Raw genomic sequence first — 27,280 nt, 5'->3', positions numbered from 1 at the left:
GACTTAACTTAAAATATTAAGTACTTATTTAATTTAAGTGCGTTTGATAACAATTATTTCTCCACCACTTAAATTAATAAATGAAGTTAAAAAACACTTATTTTGGTAAGTCAAAATATTTAACTTAACATTTTAAGTTAAACATTATCAACTAATATTTTTATAATAATTATATCACTCAATATTTTCAATACTTATAATATTCAGCACTTAAAATTCAATAAATATTTGTTCAGTACTTAATTTTTAATTTTATCAAACAACACCTTAATGTGAATAAACTATTAACCTCGGTTAACTTCATTTACTTTCAACAATAAACTTTTAAGCAACGTTAATTTAAAAAGTTTATATTCTATTACTTCCATTAACTCCCATTAAATACATTCCATTAATTCCAAAACAAGGGGTTAGTTAAAAACTTTTGGACCAAATTCAGCCTTAGGGTCTGCTTGGATGAAGGTTTCACAAGGTTCATTAAAGGGAGGGGAGGGAAGGGGAGGGGAGGGGAGGGGAAGTTATTTATAAAACCTCCAGATCCCACCAATTTGGTGGGACTGAAATTGAGGTTATTTCAAGGTTTTTGAACCTCCATTTAACCCTTATTTAAATTTAAACTCCTAGCCAAGCAAGGTAAGACAATGTTAGAAAAATAACCTCTAACATGGTATTGGACCAGGGTGTTACAATTGGTATCAGAGCCGACTCTCCACGTACGATGTGTGGTTCGGGGACGAACCAGGCGGAAGCTGGTGGGCCTGTAACGACCCGGTCCGGAGTGGCTGGCACCGGGGTAGAAGGCCTGAGCAAGGAGCGGCCCTAAGGGATGGCGATGGGGGCAGGAATGAACTGAATCCCACATCGGAAATAAAGAGGGAGTGATTGGGGCTTATTAGTAAGATGAGAATCCAATACATGCAGACGCGTTTTAAAGCCGTGAGGCCCAATGTGTTGGAATTGGGCCAGAGCGGACAATATCTACATGGTATTGGACCAGGGGATTACAATCCATGCAGGGTGAGGAAAATAACCTCATTTTAATGAACCTCCAAGCAGACCCTTAAACCCTAGCCCAAATTCCAATCCACCACCATTCCGCTGTTCATTACTTCTCAACTTCGTGCAACACCAGTCCTCAGGCTCATCAATTCATTACTTCTCAACTTCGACGCCTACCTATTCTTCCTAGTTTTCGACACAACAAAAGGATTTCCACTTCCTGGCTTTTTTTGCTTATAAATTTAGGTTAAAATTCATCTCCTTGCGCAGCAGCAAACAACCGAAATGGTGAAGACTGAGAACGGTATCAAATATGCCTTCCATCTCGTCACCACTCAGTTTGGCAATCTAGTCTGTGAGTCTCTCTTTATACTAGTGCAGGATTCATTGATGCTAGTGTATGACTATATGTTCTAACGACTTTCTATTTAACAGAAAGTCTGTGAATATCTCCTCAGCAAAGGATCTCTTACCCTCCCAAACATTGTTCGTTACACCGAGCTCTCTCAAACGCAAGTTAAAAATAGTCTACTTGTATTAATTCAGCACAACTGTGTTCAAGCTTTCCCTCTCGAAGAATCAGGTTCCCTTTTTGTTTTCTGTAGTTTGATCAAGAGCTATTGGTCTTTATTCTTTGTTGAATTCCCAAAACATTGCATTCAATATTGCAAAGCTAGGGGATTACCGAATTATTTTTTCTTGGTCCCTAAAATTTTAGGGTTGGAATTTGGATTAAATCTAGAGGAGCCATGTTACTTCCATTGTATTGTTTTTCAACTCTTCTTTGAATGATTTTATTTGTAGGCGGTGGTTTTCAAGCTACACCAAAACTAATTACTCAGTACGTCGCCTTGTTTGATAACATACTTCATCGTCTGAGGTTCCCAAAATTTCTGACGGTTATTACTCAAGAATTTGAATCTGATAAATTGGTCAGTTGTTTTAGTATCTGCTTAACTTTTTTTTTTTGAATCGACTATAGTTGGAATATTCACTTTTGGTTCTTTGGTTTTTGAAGTGTGTACAAATTGTTGAGGGTTTGCTTCAACATGGTAGACTTTCATTGAAGCAGATAGTTGATAGAGCTAACTCAAATCACAAGGAAGGCAAGTATCTTGTAAAATGTTTCCATGTTTTGTATTATGTATCAGGTGTGTTTGCATAGTCTCTTAACCATGTTTGGTCTGCTTCCACAGACAATAGTTTACATAAATTTATTGTCCTCTTCATACATATGCAATTTCTTTTGCTGTGGCCATTTAATAGAAAGGGGTAAGTAATTGTAATGGACTCTTTCCTGCTATTGACCTTTCCAGAATATGTTTATAATTTGCTTGTTTCTTAGTAAGTAATACTTCGTGTCCTAGAATGACTCAAACCAACTGAGATTTCAGGATTGAAAATGAGCTACATATAATTATAGTGGCTTCTTTGAACTGTGAAGGATTTGTGTTAATTAAGATATTGATATATATATATCAAAGCTTTCGCAGGAAATAGTATTGGTCTTGATACTGTACAAGAAAAACTTGGTAGGCTTTTGAGGGACCATTTTGTTGAACGTTGTCCAGACCCTGAACCTTTTGTTGCTCCACCAACTGAAGAAGAAACTGCAGCAAAGAAGAGAGGTGCTAAGTCTGCTAAGGTTATTGCTTGTTTGCATAAAATCCTTTTGTAGGTTCTCCCTTAATAAATGACATGATATCTTCCAAATAAATAAATAAATAAATTTCGAGGTTTAATTATATTTGGCAATCCTTGAAAATTAGGAAAATGAGATTGCTTCTAGGTTCTGTTAGGTTTTCTTTCAAGTTGCTAAATCAGAAGAGGCTTGAGTTAGTTAGGAACTACTACACAGCTATTGATATATCAAGGTTACCAAATAGGTTATCAGGAACTGTTGCTAGCCAAACTTCGTAGTCTAGAGATATTTATCATTTTCCCTGATTAGCCATCATTGTTTTTCTTTTCCTCTTTTTCAATTGATGCATGCAGATAGTTGTCGAATCACAAACTCTAGAAGACCGTGTGCTGGCAGCTGCAGTGCCTATGGATTCAAAAAGATTTCTGCCTATTGAACAGAGTGGTGGAGAAAATGACCAGGATTCCCTTGAAAAACATGCTGGAGACAAGGTTGTATATGAATTATTTTTCGATTTATGAAATATGCTTATATGCTGATATTTTGTTATCATTATTAAAGCGGAAGCTTGATGCTTCAGAGCCTGATATAAATAGTGAGGTTGCAGAAGATCAATGTGTTCTTTGGCGTGCAAATTTTGAAGAATTTATTCGTCGGCTTAGACATAAGGTTGGTTAAGACTTATAATTTTCTCTCTTTTTTACTTGTATATGCAAGCTAATGAAATCATTAAATTGTGAGATCAATAAAGAGTGTTTGAAAATTAGATTTAGAATTGTAATGGTTCTATATCTTTTTCTTCATTGTTCAACTCTTTATATAGCTTCTCCTTTGAAGAAGTTTGATTGAATGAGGAAACAGACACAAGATGGCTTTTGGAAGTCAAAGAAGCATCCAAATGATGCATGCAAAACTAGTTTCCTTCTCATTCACTAGGATTACTCATAGAAATTACAATGTGTCTTGAAAGTTCGTCTTCTTATTAAGACAAATTCAAGATTGGAACTTTGCCCAAATTTTTTGAGGAAAGGGTTAGTGAGTCTATGAGTGTAATAAAATGCTCTGATTACTTAGTGTATACTTTATATTCTTTTTATTTGAAATATATATATACATACAGGTTATGTTTATTGTCCTTTTACATGTTAGGCTTGCGTTGAGCATGTGAGAGCACGTCTGGATGATGGAGCTGCCATTGTCATAAGTTCAATGCTAGGAGCATCGAGAACTGAAGAAAAAAAAGTGAAAATAGCAAGTTCAGGTGAACGTTACTTAAATGGTTGTATTAATGCATTATGGATGCTAGATCTATTTTTTTTTTGAATGATATAGTAAAAAAAAAAATGATATTAATATAAACCAATTGATTCCCAAGTCTAGCTTTGAGAATGAGTACAATAAAGGTTAGAGCAATTGAGTTTATGTACTGATGCAAAGAATTATGTCTCTTTCGACTGAATAACTTGTGCCATGGATGAGGCACAAACTAGAAATTTGCGAGTCCAGTGATTTCCACTCATATGGCAGTTTGGTCAAAGTACAGAGTTGAAGCTTAACCAGTATGAGCATTGTAAACGAAGTCTAACTCACCCTAAAAGTTAACTCAAAGGCAGAGGATTGCCTCACATATGTACGGTGTCATATAGTCCCTAATTAAGCAATGGGATATCTAATACACCCCCTCATGCCCAAATCGTTGGAACGTGAAACAAATATCAAAAGGTGGCCCAACATTGCATACAAGGCTCTGATACCATGTAAACAAAGGCCTAACTCACCTCAAAAGCTACCTCAAAGAGAGAGGATTGCCTTACACATATAAGGAGTGATATAGCTCCCTAATTAAGCAATGTGGGATATCTAACAAGCATGAAATATATACATACCTTTAATTAATAGAGTGGCCTTCAATTAGATATAGTGGATGTGTCTTTTCTAGATAAATATTTGCTTGTTAAGTACAAAGGTAAGTACATGGTGAGTCAAAATATTTTTCATTATTTACTTCGTTTTTGTCCTATGTATGTCTAAACTCTTCGTTGCTGTTTGAATATTCTTTTTGTTCATATTTACTTGAGATTTTTCATGATCTACACTTTGGTTATTGTTATTCTACAATTATCAAATTTCATGTCTACCTAGGTTGTTGTTTGGTTAGATAGAAAAAGACTAAATGTAATTGACATATGTGATTGACATGAACTGCAACTCATTTACTTTTCATGTGCAATTTTCATTTACTCTTAATATTTTTCACCCTTCAAAGCAATTTGTTTTTGACTTGTGAAATATGAGGAAATCTTTTCTGTTGGATATTCTCTCTCTTATCACAATCTAAATTGAGAAATCCCAACTTTGTAGAGTATCTTCTATGATGGCCATCAAACGCACCCAGGCTGTCACCAAAATTTCATGCTCTCTCCTTTTTATGTATTTTTAATCCTAAAATTATCAATATTTACTCAAAATCCATCCGATATCTTACAATCCTTACTAGTATAAAGAGTCCCAATCTAAGAGTACCAAAGCTTTAAGTAATTGCTTCCCTAGTTGAAGAAGAGGGTGCATGGGCACTTATAATAAGCCTGGCTACTTCAGCACCATTGCACCAAAAAGCAATCAAGGTTGCTAAATTGGAATTAATGGATGAAAGAGAGAAAAAGAAAGTTTTGAGGGTTAACAATGTTATTTGTGTTGATAGGAATTGGAGTGTGTAGATGTGGCTAACTTTCTCTTTCTATGTACATGTGCATGTATGTTTGTCAATTTGTGTGTCTGAGACAGAGAAGAGAGAGGAAGAAACTTCCTTTGCAAATCATTTGAGTTGCTTTGGAAGGATGCTCCTTATGTTTTCACTTGACTGAGGGATGCCATGAATTGGTTCACCTATTTGCTCTTATTAAAAAAAAGATTCTAACATGAGTTTTTCACAAATTGTATTGTTACTATGAGATAAATCTGGTAGTAAGACGATAATAATTCAGTTGCACAAAGGCAAATATTAAAAAAGAAACTTAGGAATTCTTGCATCTTAAATATTGCAAAACCAAGGAAAAGATCAATGCGGGCTACTATTGCTATTCCATCTCACAAAATGGGATACCTCAGCGTTTGCCTGTGTTGAAAGCCTTCAAGTCGACAGATGTTTAACAACTGTCTAGCTGAGGGATGAAGTGTTGCAGCCTTTTGTCAACATTAGTTAGGGAACAATCTATGGCATAGATTATGCCATACCTAAGGGGATTTAGTAATTATCTATCTTTTAGTCTAAGGAGCAATTGAAAAAAATGAGAGAAACATAACAGAAACCATTTTAACTTTTCATGCAACTCTGAATTCTTTTTCTTATATTGTATTGCTAACAACAATTGGTTTTACAGTTCCACTATCGATCAGCTCTATTTATGATGAAGTAATTAAAAGTGAAAAGGGCCGTAACCTGACATTTGATCATATTAGAGCTGCCCTCCTTGAGTTGGGTTCTCCTCCACCATTTGTAATGGTGATTGATGATTCCTATAGCATAGGTACCATTTTTCATTTTAAATTTTCAGTTCTGTTCTGCTTGAAATAAAAACCATAGAACTCCATCTCATTTTTTTGGCTTATTAGTATATTTGGATTTTCTATTCACAATATCTTTTCTTGTGCAGATTTTAAACATATTATTGAAGAAGCCCAGAGAAATGAGGTCTGTTTGATTTATTCTTTCAACTTTGAAATGCGGTGTTTAGGTCACCAGAGTAATATCTTATTACATTTCCTATGCTGCAGGTTGAGTCGCTCGTGTTAAAAAGATACGGGAGAGATGCTTATAGAATGTTCAGGTTGCTGTCAAAGGCTGGTCGCTTACTTGAGACTGATAAGGTAATGAGTTTTTACTTTTGATCTATGAATTTGATTTGGTCTACAGCTTTAGTATACGAAAACAAAAATTATGCTAACTTCAAATTATGCCATAATCTAAACGGAGGAAACAGCGCTCAGCTTGATCATAGGAGAGGCAGGTGTTTTGTTCTAATTGCATCTCCTTCTCCTTAAAACCTGAGGCAGCAATAAATTTTTTGCCAAGGCAGCAAGTGCCTGAGTGAGCCTTTTTTCTTTCTTGCCAAACAACTGTTTTTTTTCCAAAGAGCCAAACAACTGTTGATCAGTGTAGTTAAAGGCACACAAGGCGCAAACACATCCAGTGCCTCTACACTTGTAAGACAGGGTGGCTTCAAAGAGGTGATGGTCTATTACACCTAAGGTAGTGCCCTTTAGATAAGGCGTGAGGCACAAAAGGCTGTTTTAGCATGAGTTTTTTTCTTAGTGATTATTATGTTCAGTAACTTGGTTATATTAGGAAAGTTTTAATTATTTTACGAAGTCTGATGGATTTTAGTAATTTATAGTATTGTAAGAAGTTTAAAGGTAAAACGTTGTTGCCGTGTGACCTGAGGTCACGGGTTCGAGTCTTAGGAGCGGCCTCTTGCCAATTAAATTGGCAAGGGAAGGCTTGCCCCCAATACACCCTTGTGGTGGGACCCCTCCCTGGACCCTCGCTCAGCGGGGACGCGTAATGCGACCGGGCCGCCCTTTTTTATAGTATTGTAAGAAGTTTAAAGGTCTCCTTTAGTGAGTCTAATGATATTTTAGGATTTTCAAAACTCATTAACATTTAGGACTACTAAGTTTCTCTAAACAGGAAATGTTAAATTAGGCACTTTAATACCCGATTTTATGTAATCTTGATTAATATTGAAAAAGAAATGTTAAATGAATTCCAAAGTTATGTTTAATATTTGATATCACTTCATAAATTGGAGTCGTTCAAATATAGAACTGCTATATTATTAGTTAGTTAAAATTTCCATTAAATCATAGTTTTTACCATTTTTGTTAGTTTTCTTTAATGAATCATATATAAGATTTATTTCTATACTGAATCAAATATGAACTTAGTGCAAAAGTTCAATGGATCACTCAATTAGCAGTTCCCAAACTTCTAAATAAAAAAATTATATGTTTTATGTTAATTGAAAAGTAATCCTCTGTCTCGTATTTTTACTCAGATTAACTAAAGTTAGTTAATGTTGGATGATTCATCGACAACACTTTGAATTAAATCGTATTTACCAAAAAAGGTTTCAACTAACATTGTAAGGTTTAAAACAATAATATGGAGTGAAAGTTAATTATAATATGCATAAAGAAGATTTACCAAACGAGGTAGTAATTGAACATTCAAATTTTTTGATGTCGTGTGTATTTCACTTGTACTCAGTATCTTATGATAAGTATTAATTCTAAACTAAGACAGTTGAGAAAAATTCTTTGTAATACGTGATTGTGCACAAAAAGTAGAACTTTGGCGCAGCAAAATCCCGTTTCATTCTAGGTGCTCTATTTAGTTTGCCTGTTATTGATTTTTTCCCCTGGTATTGCGTTTACTTTCTCTGTCTGTCTTCATTTAGGCTAGTTTGCCAGTTGCTTTGACCATATAATTATTCTACTTTTCTTATCTTCTTTCCTCAGATTTCAGATACAGTATTTGTTGAGAAGAAGGAAACAACTAAAATTCTTTACAAGTTATGGCAGGACGACTACTTGCAAATGGAGGTAAAATTGTGCTATTGGATGCTGCGTGTATGTACATGTTGATGGTATTGATTTTGATGATCAAATATTCTTATTTTTTTTTTTTAATTGAACTCAATTATCATTAAATACATTTTTGAATTTTGCCACTGCTTTGTGTTTTCGAGCCTGGATATGGTGGGGGACTTCTCTCTTTCTTCTGTGGGTCTATTAATCTGAATCATGAGAACTATGAAATTTGGAGAGAGTTGCGTGTAGTGTTCTCTCTGAGTGATGAAACATTAAAGCTTAACTGAAATGTTTGTAACATCTAAATATTTTTGACAAATGACATAAAACTGAAGTGTGAAGCTGCATCTAAATATTACTTAAACCTTTTTGTGTTGGAATTGTGTTTTGATACAGTATTTGGTGCCTATCCAATTTTTATGATCATTCTTTGTGCTTCCGATGAATAATGTTAACCAACTATTGTGCTGTGACTATCATGTCTATCCATTCTTCCAACAACAACAACAAAGCCTTAGTCCCGGAATGATTCGGGGTCGGCTAACATGAACCATCATATAAAACCGTGAAATCAAGTCGTGTCAGCGACACAAATTCGCTCCCTCCACTTCGTCCTATCCACTACCATACTTTCCTCAATTCCCAGTAAACTCATATCACACTCGATCACCCTCCTCCAAGTTTGCTTAGGTCTTCCCCTACCCCTCACCACTACATCCCTTTGCCACTTTTCGGTTCTCCTAACCGGCGCATCAAGCGCTCTACGTCTCACATGGCCAAACCACCTTAGTCGGTTTTCTCTCATTTTATTCTCAATAGATGTGACCCCTACTTTTGTCCTAATTATTTCATTACTCACCCGATCCTTTCTCGTATGACCACACACCCATCTCAACATACGCATCTCCGCCACCGACATCTTATGGATGTGGCAGTGTTTCACTGCCCAACACTCCGTACCATATAACAATGCTGGTCTAATTGCCGTCCGGTAGAATTTTCCCTTCAACCTATTAGGCATGCCGGAGTCACAAAGGAAACTCGTAGCACTCTTCCACTTCGACCAACCAGCTCTAATCCTATGAGCAACATCTCCATCTACTTCTCCATCCGTTTGGATAATAGATCCTAAATACCGGAAGCAATCCGAGGCCTGAACAACTCTCCCATCTAGGGTGATTGTCCCTGCCTCCCTACTCCTATGGCCGCTAAACTTACACTCCAAATATTATGTCTTACTTCGGCTCAACTTAAAGCCTCTAGATTCTAGAGTTTGTCTCCATAGTTCCAACTTCCTCTCCACTCCTTCTTTCGTCTCATCAACCAACACAATATCATCTGCAAACAGCATGCACCATGGTATACAATCTTGAAGTGAACTTGTTAGTTCATCCATAACGATGGCAAAAAGAAATGGGCTTAGTGCGGAACCTTGATGCACTCCAATCGTAATAGGAAACTCTTCAGTCTTCCCAACACTAGTACGTACACTCGTGCATGCTCCCTCATACATGTCCTTTATGATGTCAATATATTTCCGCGAAATGCCTTTCCTTATCAAGGCCCACCAAAGTACTTCCCTTGGTACCTTATCATATGCTTTCTCCAAGTCAATGAAAACCATATGCAAGTCTTTCTTCTTATTTCGATAGTGCTCCATTAATTGTCTCATTAGATGGATGGCTTCCATAGTTGATCTTCCCGGCATAAAGCCAAACTGGTTTTCCGAGATCTTCACAGTCCTCCTTAGTCTTTGTTCGATCGCTCGCTCCCAAAGTTTCATAGTGTGACTCATTAAGAGTCGGAAATTCATTGTTATGTGCTTGCCTTTCAGTGATTTCTATTTTATACTTTGATTTATGCTAAATTAAGAGATTACGAGTTATAAACTTTAACACTTCGTTTGGGAGGAGGGTTAGTAAAGGTTTAATGATAGATCCATGTTTGGGAAGAAGGATCTATAAGGATAAGGTTTAATAAGGTTTGATGGGAGGTTAATTTTTTTTCTAAATCTTAACACTCCAAATGGGAGTGTTAAGAAGGATTAAACACTTACCCATCAAAACCTTTTCCTTACCTCCATTTAATAACCTTTCCTACACCCCATCCAAACGACGCTAGGTAGCTTCTCAGGGGTCATTGGTTACGATTTTGATTTATTTATTTATTATTTTATTTTGTTTATGGTTCTGCAGAAGCTAGTTGTGGGGACTGCAACATTCTTGTTGTGGAAGGTAAAACAACATGTGCTTTGGGAACATGTTCTGGATGAGATGTTTCATGCTGCGTTAAATTTGAGTCTTCGAGTGTCTTATGAGCTGGAACAGCGAAAGGAGGTTCGGACAACTAATTTTCTTTGATGCCATTTCCTTTTGGTTTTGCTTCTCAAGTGCCAACTCTGGCCAGTGTATATATGTGTTTTGGTCCTTTTTTGTTCTATGCGTGTCTTCCTTGTATTTTGTGAGTGGGGACTTGTAAGTTCTAGTCAGTAGAATTAAACTCTAGTCTATTATGCTTTAGAATACTCTGCATCTTAGGAAACTTTAATCAGAATCTTACAATTCGATTTAGCTCTATTTTGAGCCAAATCTAAATTATAACAGAATCGCGATTTGAATTGTATGATTCGATTCAGCTCTATTTCGAGCTGGATCTATAGGACGAATCTAAATTATAACAAAATCGGATGTGAATCGTTGGAATTGGTGGTGAATCGGCTGAGTCCACCGATTCAGGAAATATGCCAAAAAATCGTGATAATAACAACTGCACCAGATTCCAAATTGTAGTTTAGGAAAACTAGAAGTTTCTAATAAAGGGAGGAAATAAATTAGTGGAAAAGAACCAATCAGAAATTAAAAAAATAAGAAATAAAATTAATTATAATTAATCCTTTAACAAAGGATGCGAGTCCCATCTCATCCCATTCAGAAAGCGTCTATGGCACTTTGCTTTGTCGTGGTGCAACACCAGTTGATCAGAAGCAAATTATCTTCATCACTGTTCATCAAAAACTTCAACAACACTAGCTTTTTTTTTTTTTTTTTTGATAATAACAACACTAGCTATTAAACTCACTCTCATCAAAAACTTCAACAACACTAACTATTAAACTCACTCTCATTTAGTCCAATTGTTATTTATCAACTCAAGCTAGTTCCGTTCCATTATTATCAAGTTGACAACAAGGCAAGAAACCAGATCAGAAACTCAGACTCTCCATCTCTACTAAGTTATTAAATAGAGTCCGATTTGTGAGTTAGTTTTATTAAGATTACATTTGCATTATTTCTTTTTTTAAAATTGCATTTCTAGAATATTATTTGATAATATTATAAGTTCAACATGGTCAATATTTTATTTTGTAAAATTATGAAATTGAACCAAATCTTACGATTTGATTCGCGAGGCACGATTCACAAAATGAGGATTTTGATTCACGAATCAAATCTCGATTTGACAACTATGAACAGTGGAATGCATTGATATGATATAATTAGATTCTCCGAAGCGATACAAAATGCGTTTGGGTTGTAGAATTTGAATATTAAGATGAATGAGGCATGTGCATTGCATTCGATGACTGAAACTTCTTGAGGCAATAATTGCCTCTATTGACGGGTTAATGTGGTTTGTTGTGATAATTTTGTCTGTTGGGTGAAAATTTTCTTCTCAGTAACTAGTAACTAGAATTTCATCTGAATTGCGGATATTCCTTTTGAATTTTCGAAGCTTGAATTTGAGTTGGAATGATATTATTGTTTTTTGGGTATCTTAATGTAAGATATTAATGAAGTTGTATCAACTTGTTTCAGATTCTAAATCTTCCAGCTGATAGACGGGAGGGGACGATGAAAGATAAATATGAGAACCTTAAAAAAATGAGATTTCTGATGGAATCGTCATTGATGAAACTTGATGATGCCATTATGCTCTTCCATCACTTCTAATCTGCCGTATATTCGAGCTAATTATTTTTATCCATCTTAGTAATTTTTTTTTTTTCTTGATTTGGTGTAAGGTAGGCAGGTTTTATAAAGGTCTTTTCCACCTCAACTATTGGCTGTTTCTTCTACTAAGTTGTCCTTTTCTACTTCATTTTGGTATGACTACAAAATTTCCTTCCAACATGTTAAACTAGTCTAGTGTCCTTAATGTTTGCAAACTTTATTTATTTGTTTTTTAGCTAGTAAGCTTGCATGTCTAAATGTGAAATTTTAAAATGACTGATGTTATTGGTTGTAAATTATAAATCAGTTTCCTAATGTTATAGTATGTACGTATATGGCTAGCTGTACTAGAAGATTTATACTCCCTCTGATCCATAATACATGTCTTTTAAGGTTAATGTTATAGTATGTACGTATATGGCTAGCTGTACTAGAAGATTTATACTCCCTCTGATCCATAATACATGTCTTTTAAGGTTAATGCATACTAATTAAGAAATGCAATTAATTTTAAGTAAAAGACTTTGTTACCTTTGTATTAATTGCATCCACTAGTAACTTTATCTATTTCCAAGGTAAAAAGTCAACTTAAACAGGGGTATATTGATAAAAATAAATTAATATGTATAGGTTGAAATAAAATGTCATGTATTGTGGAAAAAAAAATTCTCTAGAAAGACATCTATTGTGGACCGGAGGGAATAATAGAGAACAATTCGAGGAGTAATGTACCGAATTAGTCATATGTTCCAACATAATGCCTATACTTCTTTTGAATTAATATACAATTTTTGTAAAAAATAAAATAAAGAACATTGTCATGGTATTAGAGTTGTGAGCTCATTGCTAATCTCTTTAGTTCTTTTGATTCTTTGCTTTATTTTGTTTCCTACTAATAAATTATTTATAACATTCTTACCACACTTTTTTATTTGGAAATTTTGGTTATCAAGCTTTATTTATCAAGACTAATTTTGTCAATTAGCTTTGTTTGAATTGTTGGTTACTGTTGCTTGGATGTATTTGGACTTTTCATCCAATGACAAATTTTGTCGAACACTTTATTACATCTATACTGAAGAGTAAATCATGCAAAGTTTAAACTATTTGGTGTAGGATCCTTATGAAGACCTTCACGAATCAAATTCGATAGTTGAATGTATACGGAGTTGTTGATACCATGGCCTCCAATTGTAGAAGCAAAGACATGTTGAATGGGCTCGTAAGCCAATGACCTAAAACGTTTTTAGATCTCATGTGACATGCTAATGATTTTGTAAAATGGGATGGGCATTATCTCAATCCTTTGTTAAAAGGTAGGTTGGGTCCCGTCAGCACCTTAAAAGGTTCTAGAAATGATAGAGGCATAGATTGAAGGAGACCACGAGAGCAAGTGGAGCTTCTTACTCATAATAGATGGGGCATTTGACACGTGTTAGCAATGCTTGTGAGAGTGGGGTGTTCACATTTGTTTGTAATTCTCATCCTACTCGTATGATACGGGGAGGAGAGGTGCTGACTAGTGAGCCTCACACCTTTTGGATTGAACATCGTCTTAATGCTGAGGATATCTGTATTTGTGGCATTCTGGCGGACTATGTTATTCGTGGGAGGAGACAGGGGTAGCATCTATCGCTATCAGATGTGGATGGGAATGGGCCATTGTACTATGACCCATTACTGCCTTGAAGTCTCGTTTTTTGTCAATATCTTTTCAAAGGTTTGATTGGTATGGTTTCACCTGATCTGGCCCACCCTGTGACCTAGATGAGGCGTGCTTGTCTATATCATTTGTAGATTGTTCATAATACGGACCAGTGCCGCGATTGGAGGGATATGTAGCAGCTGATGATGCCTAGTGATCTCTGTCTTATGGTTTTTATTTGTAGCTCAGGTTTATCCTATGCTTGTAACTTGATGTGTTTTTCTAATGTATCTTGTTTTACTGGTTGGTAAATTATTATTTTTGTTGGAATTGTACCTTTGCCTATACCTTTCTCTATGCGGACTTTGTATTTTGTGTCGACTGCTTATAGCGGTGCATCCACTTGGAGCTAGTGCCTCGCACATGCTTAAAGGCGGGGTTTATACGTTTGTTGGAGTTCCCCCTTCGAATGTTATGATTAGACGTGAGGTGTATCATGGGCCTTTGGACTAGACGGATGGGGGCCATGATGTCCTATGGCCTGCTTGTCTTGGGTCATTTATGGGCAGTTTGATAAGTTATATTACACAATTAGTATAAATCTCCAGTTTCTTCTACATGGCCCGCATCTTTAATCTTGTCTCATTCCTTTCCATTCATGTCCTGCTGTTTTTTTACTTAAGATTGTCTCTGAAATGGCGTCGCATTGTCGCCTTCTATCACAACATATCAACAACTGTACAACTCCAGATAAAAACACACGCGAGAGAGGGACATATAAGAGAAACATGAAGACGGAATGGAGGGAGAAATTGAGTTGTTTAATAGAATTTTTTTTTTTTTGACAAAATGTCAATTTTACTATTAAAAACGTTTCCATTTATTTTCACTACATCAAAATAATCGATTGTGTCTTAAATTCTTTCATCTAAATTTTTTTCTCATCTCTTCAATTCAATAATTTTTGTTATGCCTTTTTATAATCCGATGTCACATGGCTCATGCCTTTAATGCTATCTCCTTCCTTTTCATTCATCTCGCTAACGTTTTTGCATTACCTAAGAGTATTAATGAGCCAAGCCGAGATTGAGCATGGGTAAGCTTGATATTGGCTTATTAATATACTGAGTCGGGTCACCTTAAGTCAAGCTTTGACCAAATTTCATAAAATCGAGCTTTAATCAGATTCATCATATATGTATAGAATAAGTAGCGTATGAGATAAAAAAAAACCTATAACATACTCTACATTAGTTTAAAATGTTTAAAAAATAACAATCACATGTTAATGACTGAGATCTAAAAATAGTAGATCCACTCATGGTCAGAGAATATAAACTCACAAATTGTAGATGATTTTGTTGTCGGTGCGGTCAGGGACGAATCTACAGTGGGGGCAATTGGGGGCACTTGCCCCCACTGAGATCTACGAATCAATAGAACTACTGCTATTAATTTGGGATTTCTGGAAATTTTGCCCCCTCACAAGCCAAAAACGCCATTGATGTGAAGCTGTTTCCTGGTTTGCGCTACAGAGAAGAAGGAGATAACCTAATATTTTTTGTCCTTCTGTTAGACAAAACGACGTCGTTCCACTGTGGAACAACGTCGTTTTGTATGACAGAAGGACAAAAAAAATTTACATTGAACGACATCGTCCCTCTTATTTTTATTGAACCTAAGGATATTAAAATCCCTAAACCTTCTTCTCTCTCTCCCGATCTCTGATTCTTCTCTCTCGATCTCTGATTCGTCCCTGCTCAAAGTTTCACTGCTCTTCAACTCCGGCCGGCCATATCATTGTTTGTGTCCGTCTCTCTCTAGCTGTTGTGTCCGTCAAAGTTTCAGTGTCTACTAAGATTCAAAAACCCATCTTCTCTGAACTGCAGTTTGAATTGAAGGTTGGATGGCTTTTTATTTGCTTCATTTATCTTTAATTGGGTTGTTAAATTGTTTGTGGTTGTTTGTTGTGTTGTTGTTGTTGTGTTAAATTATCTTTAATTCTCTTTTGCTGAAGTTATTGAATACGTTTTGTATATTTTCTTTGTTAAGAAGAAGGGTTTCAACCAATTTAATATTTTGAACAAATTAAACCAATTAAGTTTAAGTTTAAGTGTTTTGTTGTTTAGTGGGTTGAATTAATTTAATCAAAATGAGTGTTGTCACTGTGAACCAATTTAGTGTGAACCCTTCAAAATCAATTTAACATTTTGAACCAGTTAGTGTGTTGAACTAATTTAATCAATTAAGTGTTTTGAACTAATTTAAATTAAACTAAGGATTGATTTGAACTAATTAACAACTTAACAATTTGAACCCATTAAGCAATTTAACATTTGACTTAACATTTGGCTTAACTAAGTGAAATTTGTAAACTTGGCTTAACTAAGTTAAATTTGTAAACATTTGATGAACAAATTAACTAATTAAGTTATTCTAGAAACATTATGAACTTTTAAACATTTAACTTATTTAGTAATTTGTACACATTTAAACCTAACTTATTCTCTAATGCAGATTATGAAAAAATACTTCGCTAGAAAAGAGTCGATCAATGATCAAGCAATTGACAAAAATGTTGATGCAAGAGAAGAGATATGTTGTTCAAAACAACCTCGGATAGAAATTGATTTGAATGATCTTCCTTCTGATCCTGGGTTAAGAAAATTAATTACAGAATATCATCCAAATGATCGAGATAAAGTTCGAAGAGCTTATCTGCAAAAAGGTCCATGTCAACCTCATGAACATGATTTTCCACAAAGAAGAATATGACAAATATTAAGGCGATTTGTTCCTACATGGTTTAAGGAGTATAGCACTTGGTTGGAATATAGTATTTCTAAAGATGCAGCTTTTTGTCTGTGTTGTTATCTTTACAGATCAGATATTGGAAAGCAAGCAAATAAGGATAGTTTTATTATTGAAGGATTTACAAACTGGAAAAAGAAGGAAAGGTTTCAAACTCATGTTGGCACCCACAATAATGCTCATAACCAAGCTTGGAAACAATGTGAAGACTTGATGAATCAGAAACAACACATTGAAGTATCTTTTGAGACTCATTCAGTTCAAACTCGAAAGGAATACAAAATACGTCTAACAGCAACTATTGATTGTATTCGGTTTCTTTTACATCAAGGACTAGCATTTCGAGGAAATGACGAGTCTGATGATTCAAGTAATCAAGGGAATTTTCTGGAACTTCTAAAGTTTCTTGCAAATCATAATGAAGACATAAGAAAAGTCGCTTTAGACAATGCTCCAGGTAACTCTAAACTTATTGCTTCTAATATTCAGAAGGATGTTGTGTGTGCTGCTTCTATTGAAACCACTAAAGTTATCATCAATGATCTTCATAATGAACTGTTTGCTATTTTAATTGATGAATCTCGGGATATATCTGTGAAAGAGCAAATGGCAATTGTATTGCGTTATGTGAACCCAAAAGGATGTGTGATTGAGCGCTTTCTTGGTATTGTGCATGTTAGTGGTACAACTGCTTTATCACTTAAGTTAGCAATGGAGGGATTATTTTCCAAGCATGGTTTAAGTATATCAAGTTTACGTGGGCAAGGTTATGATGGAGCTAGCAATATGAATGGTGAGTTTAATGGCCTAAAAGCATTGATCTTGAAAGAAAATCCTTCTGCATATTATGTCCATTGTTTTGCTCATCAATTGCAGTTAGCTCTAGTTGCTGTGGCCAAAAAACATGTTCGTGTTGCTTTGTTGTTTAATGTTGTTTCTAACTTATCAAATATTGTGGGAGCTTCATGCAAGAGAAGAGATCTTCTTCGTGAGAAGCAATACGGTAAAGTTATTGAAGCACTACAAAATGGAGAGGTAGAAAGTGGTACAGGATTACATCAAGAAACTTCTCTTCAACGAGCCGGTGATACACGATGGAGTTCATATTATGTTTCATTGGTAAGTCTAATCGCCATGTTTCCCTCTGTGATTGATGTGATTCAGGAAGATGGAAAAAATTTAGAGCACAAAGGTCAAGCTTGTGCTTTACTTGCTTTGACACAAACATTGAGTTTGTTTTCAACTTGCATTTGATGAAAAAGATATTGGGATTTACTAACGATTTGTCCCAAGCATTACAAAGAAAAGATCAAGATATCATCAATGCAATAAGTTTGGTTAACATTTCCAAACAATTACTCCAACAAATGAGAGATGATGGATGGGCTTCTCTTCTTATTCAAGTGGCTTCTTTTTGTGAAAAAAATAACATCATTGTTCCAAATATGGATGATATGTTTGTGGATCAAGGAAGGTCACGAAGAAATACTCATAAAATTACAAACTTGCGTCATTATCAAGCTGATATATTTTATATTGTCATTGATATGCAACTTTCAGAGCTCGATGAGCGCTTCACAGAGAAAAACTCAGAATTACTGTTATGTGTCGCGTGCTTAAATCTTGTTGATTCTTTGGCAGCATTTGATAAGCAAAAGCTTACTAGACTTGCCCACTTGTATCCATTTGATATGAGATCTGACAGACGGTTTTCTGAGCTTAAAGGAATTGCAGATCTTGCTAAGTGCTTAGTTGAGACAAGGAAGAGTGTTTTGTATCCTCTTGTTTATTTGCTTGTGAAGTTAGCTTTAATTTTACCGGTTGCAACTGCTTCAGTGGAAAGAGTATTTTCGGCTATGAACTTAGTGAAAACTCCACTACGAAATCGTTTAGGAGATGATTTTTTAAATGATTGTTTAGTTACATATATTGAGAGAGAAGTATTTGATAGTATTGACAATGAAAAAATTATCCAACGCTTTCAACATATGAAGAAGCGTACAGGACAATTATGAAAGATATTACCCTATGTAATCTATTTTGATATATTGTAATTGGAATTATTTATTTATGTTGTTATTGAATTTTTTTTACATCGTATATGTAGTTTGCCCCACTATAAAAAAATTCTGGATTCGTCCCTGGGTGCGGTTGCGTATGAACGATAATTGCTAGTGCTACTGGTTTGCATGGAACTACCGCTGCAATTATGTTCGAGACTCAGTTTTGAGTTGAGATTCAGCTTTGAGTTGAGATTTGTGAATTTGAGATAAAGTTTGTAATGCATTTTGTTCTTTCTCAAAATCTAATTTTCTAGTTAAAAGCCCACATGCTAAAGCTTTTTCATTTTCATTTTCTGAGGGGTCAATTTTTGTGTGAATTGTGATGGAAAAACTAATAACAATTAATAAAATAATAAAATAAAAATAAAAATATATATATTATATATATAATTAAAAATTAATAATATACATATCCCTACAAAAAAATAATAATATACATATGATAATTAAAAAAATAATCGAATATATTCACGAGTTTTGAAATCAAACCTAATGAAGCTCACGTTCATACTCGTTAGTGCTTGAACCAATTCCAAATCCGAGTAGAACCTTATCGAGTTGAGCTTGAATAGTCTGTGAACTATTCTAATTCATTAACACCCATACCTAAGATTGTTATCGAAATTCGGTCGCATTATCTTCTTCTATTACAACTTGTAGAAATTTTCAATACTTCTTTCATTTTATATGTACTCTCCCTTTATTACGAAAGGATATTACCGTCTAAATATTTTTTTCCAAAACGTAACGAAAGTAGCTAACTAATGTTTCTTTCGAAAAGTAGTAGCTAACTAATTATTATCATTCAAGATGTGAAATTAATGAATTTTTCTTATCAGTCAAATTTGATTTTCATGCCATTATTATCTTCATTGAAAAACTATATCACAATCTTATACCGGTAGGTTGTTATCTCTAAATAGTTTCTTTAAGAACACATAAAAAAAATCAATATGTTTCTTTTTTAATATCCTATGATATAAAATGTTATGCTAAATTTTGATAAGATGTTATAATATTTAGATACTTTTTTTTGGGTAAAATAATATTTAGATACCAATATAATATATTGCAAATTAAAATGATATGACGCAAAGAACTACACATATAATGATCATATGTTAATAATATTTTATAAACATGTTTTAGTAAAATTGTGTTTATGAAAACTTTAAGGGCCGTTTGGTAAGATGTAATGGCCTTTGTAATGGAATGTCCATCACATTGAAGAGGCATTATCATGTTTAATTGCACATTAAAATTTTGTTGTAATGGAATGAAAAATCCATAGATTAAATTTTGTTTAACACTATTGCAATCCCATTATATAAAAAAATGGTTTGAATTCTCGTTACATCTAAAGCATGTAATCCTAATTTCTATCTTTAAAGTTTCATATAACCTCTCATTTGTCAAAAGCAAAAAAAAAAATATGAAAATTGAAAAATGAGAAAATAGGAAACAACGGTAAAAATGGAAAACTAAAAAATGAGAAAAATGTAAAAAAAATACTACGAAAACACAGAAAACTATATACTAATTTCACGTTTTCATGTGTTTTTTTTGTTGATTTTAATTATGTAAATAAAATTTTACGATTAAATTTAACTAAGCAAACATAAGTATTGTAATGGTAATTACATTTATTTGTCAACCAATATGGTAATGAAATTACTATTCTATTCTATTAAATTACAACTTTGATTACATTATGACCTTGATTACAACAATGCATTTCGTTGCATTGCGACACATCAAACGGACCATGGGATCCCAAATAATGGGTGTTGTTAAACATACCCTCAATTTTCCACCCCTAGCCCCGTGAAAGGCCGAAAATACCCTTAGAGCTTTTGGGGTGGGAAATGGAGGCTTTTTTCCTCTCCCGGTACGCGGATGTGAGGTAATCACGCCTCACCACATGGTGAAGCGTGAGGCTATCACGCCTCACACCCGCGTGGCTGGGAGGGGGAAAACCGTTTTACGGATTATATAGCTTATTGCAGAATGAATGGTTTATTGCGGATTACTCGAATTAACCTTTTAGAAATAAAAAATTAACAACATAAACACTAAAATTAATTAATAAACATAAAATAGTACATATAATCTCAAAAGTGTTAAAATGTGAGGCTATACAATAAGTTCTAGTAAATAAAAACAGATATCAGTTCGTCCGACGTCACGCGTCCATAAACTCATCCATCTCTCTCATAATAAGTGGAGCCTCCTCATCATGTCGGCCGGCGGCCGATCGCTGAGTGATACGCCACAACCAGCTAACCCACTGCAGAAAAATAAATATTAAAAAACAAACATATGTAAACTAATAATAAACTTAAATATTCGTTGTTGGAGCGAGCAAGCTGGACCGGTCCATCCTATGGGGCATGAAGGAGATGAGGATATGAATATCGTATGTACCAGTCCATGTATCTCGGTCATCAGAATAATCCGCCTCCGCTCCCCTAATCTCGGACTGATCCAACACAACCTGCTCAATCGAAGCCCCCCCGCACCTGTTGCGTCGCACCCCTCTCCGTCTACGACTTGATACATCAATACCACGCAGTCTAGTATGACGTGGTGTATCCTCCTCCACATCCATATCTAGACGACGAGCTGATGACGGGATAGATTTTCCCGCGACAGTCTCCCGCTCCGTCTACACATAAAAAATTAAACAAAATTAAATTAAAAATAAATATAATTTACAACAACTAAATTTACCTATAATTAACATTATACAATTTACAACATAAAAATTTAACTAAAATTAAATTAAACAAAAATATAATTTACAACAACTAAATTTACATATAATTAACATTATACAATTTACAACATAAAAATTTAAAGAAAATAAAATTAAACAAAATAAAATTTATAACAACTAAATTTAACTATAATTAAACAAAATAAAATTTACATACATACAAATTAAATTAATTTAATTTAAACAATTAACAATTATTAAAATAACAATTATAATCAAATTAATTTAAACAAATAACAAAAAATTTACTTAAAAAAAATAAAAAAAGCCCTAAATAGGGACGGACGTGAGCCCATCACACCACACCTGTGGTGCGGACATGATAACCTCATGCCCGCACCATAGGTGCGGGCATATCACGCCCGCACCTGTAGTACGGTGTGATGTTCATACGCCGCACCTATGGTGCGGGCGTAATTGACTCACGCCCCACCCTGATTCCGTAAATTTCTCCCAACAATGATCAAATTAAAAAACGAAGCAAAAATCGATAAAATAAAACCGTAAATCATACCATTAGTGCTTTGCCTTTCCCGCCCCCTCCCACAATCCATGCTTTGGTTGAGAAATTAGTCAGGATTTAATCAAATAGAGTTTAGGGTATTTCAGAGGTTTTGAAATTTTTGAAACTTTAGCTAAATGGTATTTTGGTCTATTTCCGGAGTTAGGGGTGGGATTGTGTGGCTATGTATAGTAATTCACCAAATAATTCAAAGAAAAATAAGATTTCAATTTGATTCACTCGAAAATGGAAAATTAATTGAAATGAGAAAAAAAATGCATTTTAATGAAATGACACGCATGCCCAAGCTTTTGAAGATGTGTTCCTTCCCTCCCTCCCGCGATTCTGAAATTATTGGGAAAAGATGGATTCAACCAAACTTAGAAGAGCTCTCCTCAAAAACACCCAAAATCCAAAACTCGCATGGCACCTTTTCAAGCGCATTCTCTCTCTACCCATCTCATCAACCCACCACCCTTCTCCATCAATACCTATTATTGCCCGTATCCTCATTCGCGCCAAAATGTTTACTGAACTTGATCATCTTCAACAACTTCTTCTTAATTCACACTTTTTTCAAACTTTGGATCCTTCCCTCGAACACCTTGTTGCCCTTCTAGCTAAATCGGGTTTTCTTGATAAGGCTATTTCCCTCTTCGAGTCCGTCAGATACCAATTCCCCGTAAACCCGCCTTCTATATATTTATATAATGCTCTCTTCAAAACTTGCATCAAAGATAATCGTCTAGATTTTGTGTCGTGGTTGTATAAAGATTTGGTTGTTTCTGGGGTATCTCCTGACGCTTACACTTTCAATCTTTTGATTGGTTTGCTATGTGATTCTGATCATTTGGACGATGCACAGGACTTATTCGACAAAATGCCCGACAAAGGCTGTACACCTAATGAGTTCAGTTTTGGAATTTTGGTTCGTGGGTACTGCAGAGCTGGGCTTACTAGCAAAGGTTTGGAGCTTTTGACTCAAATGAGGAGTTTGAGGTTTCTGCCAAATAGGGTTGTGTATAATACCTTGATTTCTAGTTTTTGTGGTGACGGTAAGACGCATGATGCTGAAAAATTGGTGGACATGATGAGAGAGGATGGTTTGGTTCCAGATGTGGTGACCTTCAATTGTAGGATATCAGCTCTTTGTAAAAATGGTAAGATTCTTGAAGCCTCCAGAATTTTCCGAGATATGCAATTTGATGAGGGGTTAGGGCTGCCTCGGCCTAATGTCATAACCTACAAATTGATTCTGTTGGGATTTTTCAAGGAAGGATTGTTAGAGGAAGCCAATACTTTGGTTGATTCTATGAAAAGAAACGGTCACTTGATGGACTTAGAGAGTTACAATATTTGGCTGTTAGGTTTGGTCAGGAGTGGGAAGCTCTTGGAGGCTCAGTTAGTTCTCAAAGAGATTATTGATATTGGCATGATTCCTAATATATATTCTTATAATATTATTATGGATGGGTTATGCAAAAATGGGATGCTCTCTGGTGCAAGAATGCTTATGGGTCTTATGGTACGTAATGGTATATCACCAGACATAGTAACTTACAGCACTTTACTTCACGGATACTGTAGTAAGGGAATGGTACGAGAAGCTCATAATGTTCTGCATGATATGACAAGAAATCATTGCTTCCCAAATACTTATACCTGTAACATTTTGCTACACAGTTTATGGAAGGAGGGCAGAACATCAGAAGCAGAAGAGTTGCTACAAAAGATGAATGAGAAGGGCTATGGTGTGGATACTGTGACCTGCAATATTGTAATTGATGGTCTATGCAGTAACGGACAATTGGACAAGGCAGTTGAAATTGTAAGTGGGATGTGGATCCATGGAAGTGCAGCTCTGGGAAATTTGGGGAACTCATTTGTTGGCCTAGTTGATAATAGTAATAGCAGAAAGAAATGCTTGCCTGATTTGATCACATATTCAACCATTATTAATGGTTTATGCAAAGCTGGGAGGCTAGATGATGCTAAAAAGAAGTTCATTGAGATGAAAGGGAAGAACTTGCAGCCTGATTCAGCAGTTTATGATACCTTCGTACATAGTTTCTGCAGAGAAGGGAAGATATCATCTGCATTTCGAGTGCTGAAGGACATGGAGAAACAAGGCTGCAACAAGACCCTACAGACATATAATTCATTGATATTGGGTTTAGGAAGTAAAAACCAAATATTTGAAATTTACGGATTGATTGATGAAATGAAGGAAAAGGGGGTTTCTCCTAATGTTTATACATATAACCACATGCTTAACTGTCTTTGTGAAGGAGGGAGAATTAAAGATGCCCCTTCTGTTTTAGATGAGATGCTGAAAAAGGGAATTTCCCCAAACATTTATTCCTTTGAAATATTAATTAAAGCATTCTGTAGGGCTTCCAATTTCAAAGAAGCACATGAGGTATTTGAGATAGCTCTAAATGTGTGTGGCCACAAGGAAGCCCTATATAGTTTAATGTTCAATGAACTTCTTCTTGGAGGGGATGTTGCTGAAGCAAAGGCAATATTTGAAACTGCCTTAGATAGATCCTTCTGTGTGGGGAACTTTCTCTATGAAGATCTCATTGACAGACTTTGCAAGGACAAAAAGTTGGAAGTTGCCAATGGTGTTCTACATAAGTTGATTGACAAAGGATATCAGTTTGATCCTGCATCATTCATGCCAGTGATTGATGGCTTTAGTAAAATAGGAAATAAGCACGAGTCAAATGAACTTGCCGAGAGGATGATGGAAATGGCTTCAGAAACTAAGATGGAAAATAAGACCCACTATGCAAGAAAGTCCATCTCTAGTAATAAAAATAAGGATGGAGGAAATAATTGGCAGACCATAGTGCACAGGTATTTCAATAATAGTTATTTTAATTACATATGATGGATATCATGTACTTTCTTCTTGGTTCTCTTTAATTTCACTTCTTGTGATTTCTTGGTGCTAAACTTCAAATAGGTGAGGTCTATTAACCTCAAATATTTTGCCGCTTACAAGAGCCCATTGAATTGATTTCTGGTCAAGCTGTAAATACCAGTTTCTATTCAGAAAACCTCCATCCATGAATCATGATATATTTGAGGTTGCTTCATTCTTTTTAGTTATATACTCCTAGGGACTGCATACATAGAGAGGTATAGAGTTTGCTAAAATCTATTTCACTACCACATCTATATCTACATGTTCTCTACTCATGCAACTTCAATATGCTCAATCTTTGATACCCCTTGAATTTTCTGGTATATAATGAATATCCACAACTTCGATGTTGTTATCTCTGTCTTTTTAGGAATGCACTCTTATATGAGCATTTGTTGTAATTCTGCATATCTTACCATTCTTGCGTTTCTATGCGAGGAACTGGGTTTTCATTAAAGGGCGGCCCGGTCGCATTACGCGTCCCCGCTGAGCGAGGGTCCGGGGAGGGGTCCCACCACAAGGGTTTTCATTGACATAGAATATTTATTAAGTTGCTGATTTCATCACCGTGTATGAGCCCCTTTACATCCAGGTGATCTCAACATAAGAACGAACTTGTTCATAGAATCAGAATAAACTATTTTCTACTGAAGTTTGTTTAGATGGATGTACTGTCAATATGCAATGTGATTTCTCAATGCAAGTCATTTTATAAATGTTATTTATCCATATGATGAATGCGAAATAAAACAAAAATCTGCTGGGAAATATTTTTGAATCTATCAAGTACTTATTGTTCCGAGCGTTTGTGCCAGAATACTGTTTTCAAGGCTATTCTCTTTCATTCATATTTTACTTTATTATAGCTGTAGAATATTTCCCAATTGTTTTCTTGCACTATTTAGAGTAAAGTCTTCAAAACGTTAGTTAAAGCAATATTCATTCTACTTTTTGATTTTCTTTTATAACGTGTGATATCTACAATTTTGCTTCCTTTTCCTTCTCTTTCACAGAGATGATGGCAGTCGAATAGCATTGAAAGCTCTTACACGGGTGTTGAAAGGCTGGGGTCAGGGAAATGTATCATGTTTAAAGCAGCAGAAGGATGAGTTCCTTGATTACTGGGATGGGAGTGGTTAAACATTTTGTTGTTGGAACCTCTGTCGTCTAAAGAATGTATTGTTATCTCTCCAAGGTTTTCTCTGAATGCTAAAACTGAGTCTCTGCTTTAAATTTTGGTGTTGGCGCAGCTACATTTTAATTGGTATCTCTTATTATTTCATGAGCCTCTCAGCATCATGAGACTTTGACTGCTCACTTGAGATTCCACCTAAATGATGGACTGTCTTCGACTTGAGTTGAGAGAGGAGTTGCCAAACAGCGAGAGTAGACTTAGAAGTTCTTTTCAAAAGATATATTCCAGCTTATCAATCATCGGAGTTTATCTACCAGGAAACAAGACACAGTTCAGTAGTTGCTATTTTTCATTCAATGGAGGTAAAACTTAATGTGGTTGTAGTTTCATTTACAATGGCATACATACCATAGGCATAAAAATTGATATTAGCATAGGAAGTTAAAGAAGGTTGCTTTTGTCCTGAAAAATATATTATGGTTCAGGGTCATCTAGAAGTGCTTTTGCTGTCGAATACAGTTTGAATCTAGGATAAGGATTGGAAATTTCCATCAGAAATATAAAATTCTATGTGTATGTTTATATTAACTCTCCCCTTTTGTTGATAGTGAAAGTAATTCGAGAAACCGCGTTGCTTTAAGCTTCTTCTACGTTTTTGCAGGATTGCTTTTTCCTTTCAAGTATGCTGGTGTTGGCATATGCTTGTACAGCTGTCAGTAAATTAAGGTATCCTTGTTATATAAATACACTCTTTTTGATAAAAAAAAAAATGTGCAGCACAAAAGACTGTTACCAACCAATGAAAATTGATCTTAAATCATTGATGTAGAGCTGTTTAATTAGAGTTGTTAATTGAAGATTGGAAGCCCATACTACTAAATGTAATGTAATGAAATGTAATAATGATTGTAATAATGATTCCATTACGAGGTTTGGTTGATAAATTTTAAAAAAATTGGTGAAGTGTAATTATTATTTCAATAGTTATGTTTGTTTGGTCAAATTTAGTTAGAAACTAGAATTATTCTCAAATTTTCATATGTATGGGAACATCATTCATATATGATGATTAATAACTTGTTAGTTTTTGTTAGTTTTTCCGTTTTTTGTATTTTTTGTATTTTTTGTGTTTTTCACATTTTTAGTTTTTCATGTCTTTTCGTGGGCATACTATGTCTCTCATTTCTGTTGAAACTAATAATAAGGAATAAAGATAAAATTTACCTAACGTTTTTAAGC

The 27,280-nt window shown here is 34.9% G+C and overlaps 2 protein-coding genes and 1 pseudogene across 7 annotated transcripts; all 3 read left to right on the top strand.

Moving 5' to 3' along the window:
- Positions 1-1,040: 1,040 nt before the first annotated feature.
- Positions 1,041-12,495, top strand: LOC136223023 (uncharacterized). Its single transcript, XM_066010803.1, has 14 exons — positions 1,041-1,374; positions 1,435-1,582; positions 1,804-1,931; positions 2,018-2,105; positions 2,493-2,644; positions 2,995-3,132; positions 3,203-3,310; positions 3,791-3,902; positions 6,022-6,168; positions 6,295-6,332; positions 6,416-6,508; positions 8,159-8,242; positions 10,426-10,566; positions 12,046-12,495. Exons 1-14 carry the CDS (start codon positions 1,285-1,287, stop codon positions 12,178-12,180), a joined length of 1,602 nt encoding a protein of 533 aa, XP_065866875.1. The 5' UTR covers positions 1,041-1,284; the 3' UTR covers positions 12,181-12,495.
- Positions 12,496-16,336: 3,841 nt separating this feature from the next.
- LOC136222677 (uncharacterized) lies at positions 16,337-18,651 on the top strand (annotated as a pseudogene).
- Positions 18,652-22,304: 3,653 nt separating this feature from the next.
- On the top strand, positions 22,305-27,092 carry LOC136224307 (pentatricopeptide repeat-containing protein At2g17140). 6 transcript variants are annotated; one of them, XM_066012606.1, is made up of 4 exons: positions 22,305-22,767; positions 22,843-24,836; positions 25,920-26,403; positions 26,703-27,092. In XM_066012606.1, the coding sequence occupies exons 1-3, from the start codon at positions 22,342-22,344 to the stop codon at positions 26,044-26,046; spliced, it is 2,547 nt and encodes an 848-aa protein (XP_065868678.1). In that variant the 5' UTR covers positions 22,305-22,341; the 3' UTR covers positions 26,047-26,403; positions 26,703-27,092. The 6 variants fall into 6 exon arrangements, with proteins under 6 accessions (XP_065868678.1, XP_065868676.1, XP_065868674.1 ...); XM_066012604.1 differs by having other exon boundaries at positions 22,305-24,836; positions 25,920-26,101; positions 26,201-26,403; XM_066012602.1 differs by adding an exon at positions 26,527-26,614 and having other exon boundaries at positions 22,305-24,836.
- The last annotated feature ends 188 nt before the right edge of the window (positions 27,093-27,280 follow it).

The sequence above is a fragment of the Euphorbia lathyris genome, chromosome 3 (assembly GCF_963576675.1).
Source record: "Euphorbia lathyris chromosome 3, ddEupLath1.1, whole genome shotgun sequence".
Lineage (NCBI taxonomy): Eukaryota > Viridiplantae > Streptophyta > Magnoliopsida > Malpighiales > Euphorbiaceae > Euphorbia > Euphorbia lathyris.
The sequence above is the reverse complement of the archived record's forward strand: the minus strand, read 5'-3'. Positions and strand labels throughout refer to the sequence as shown.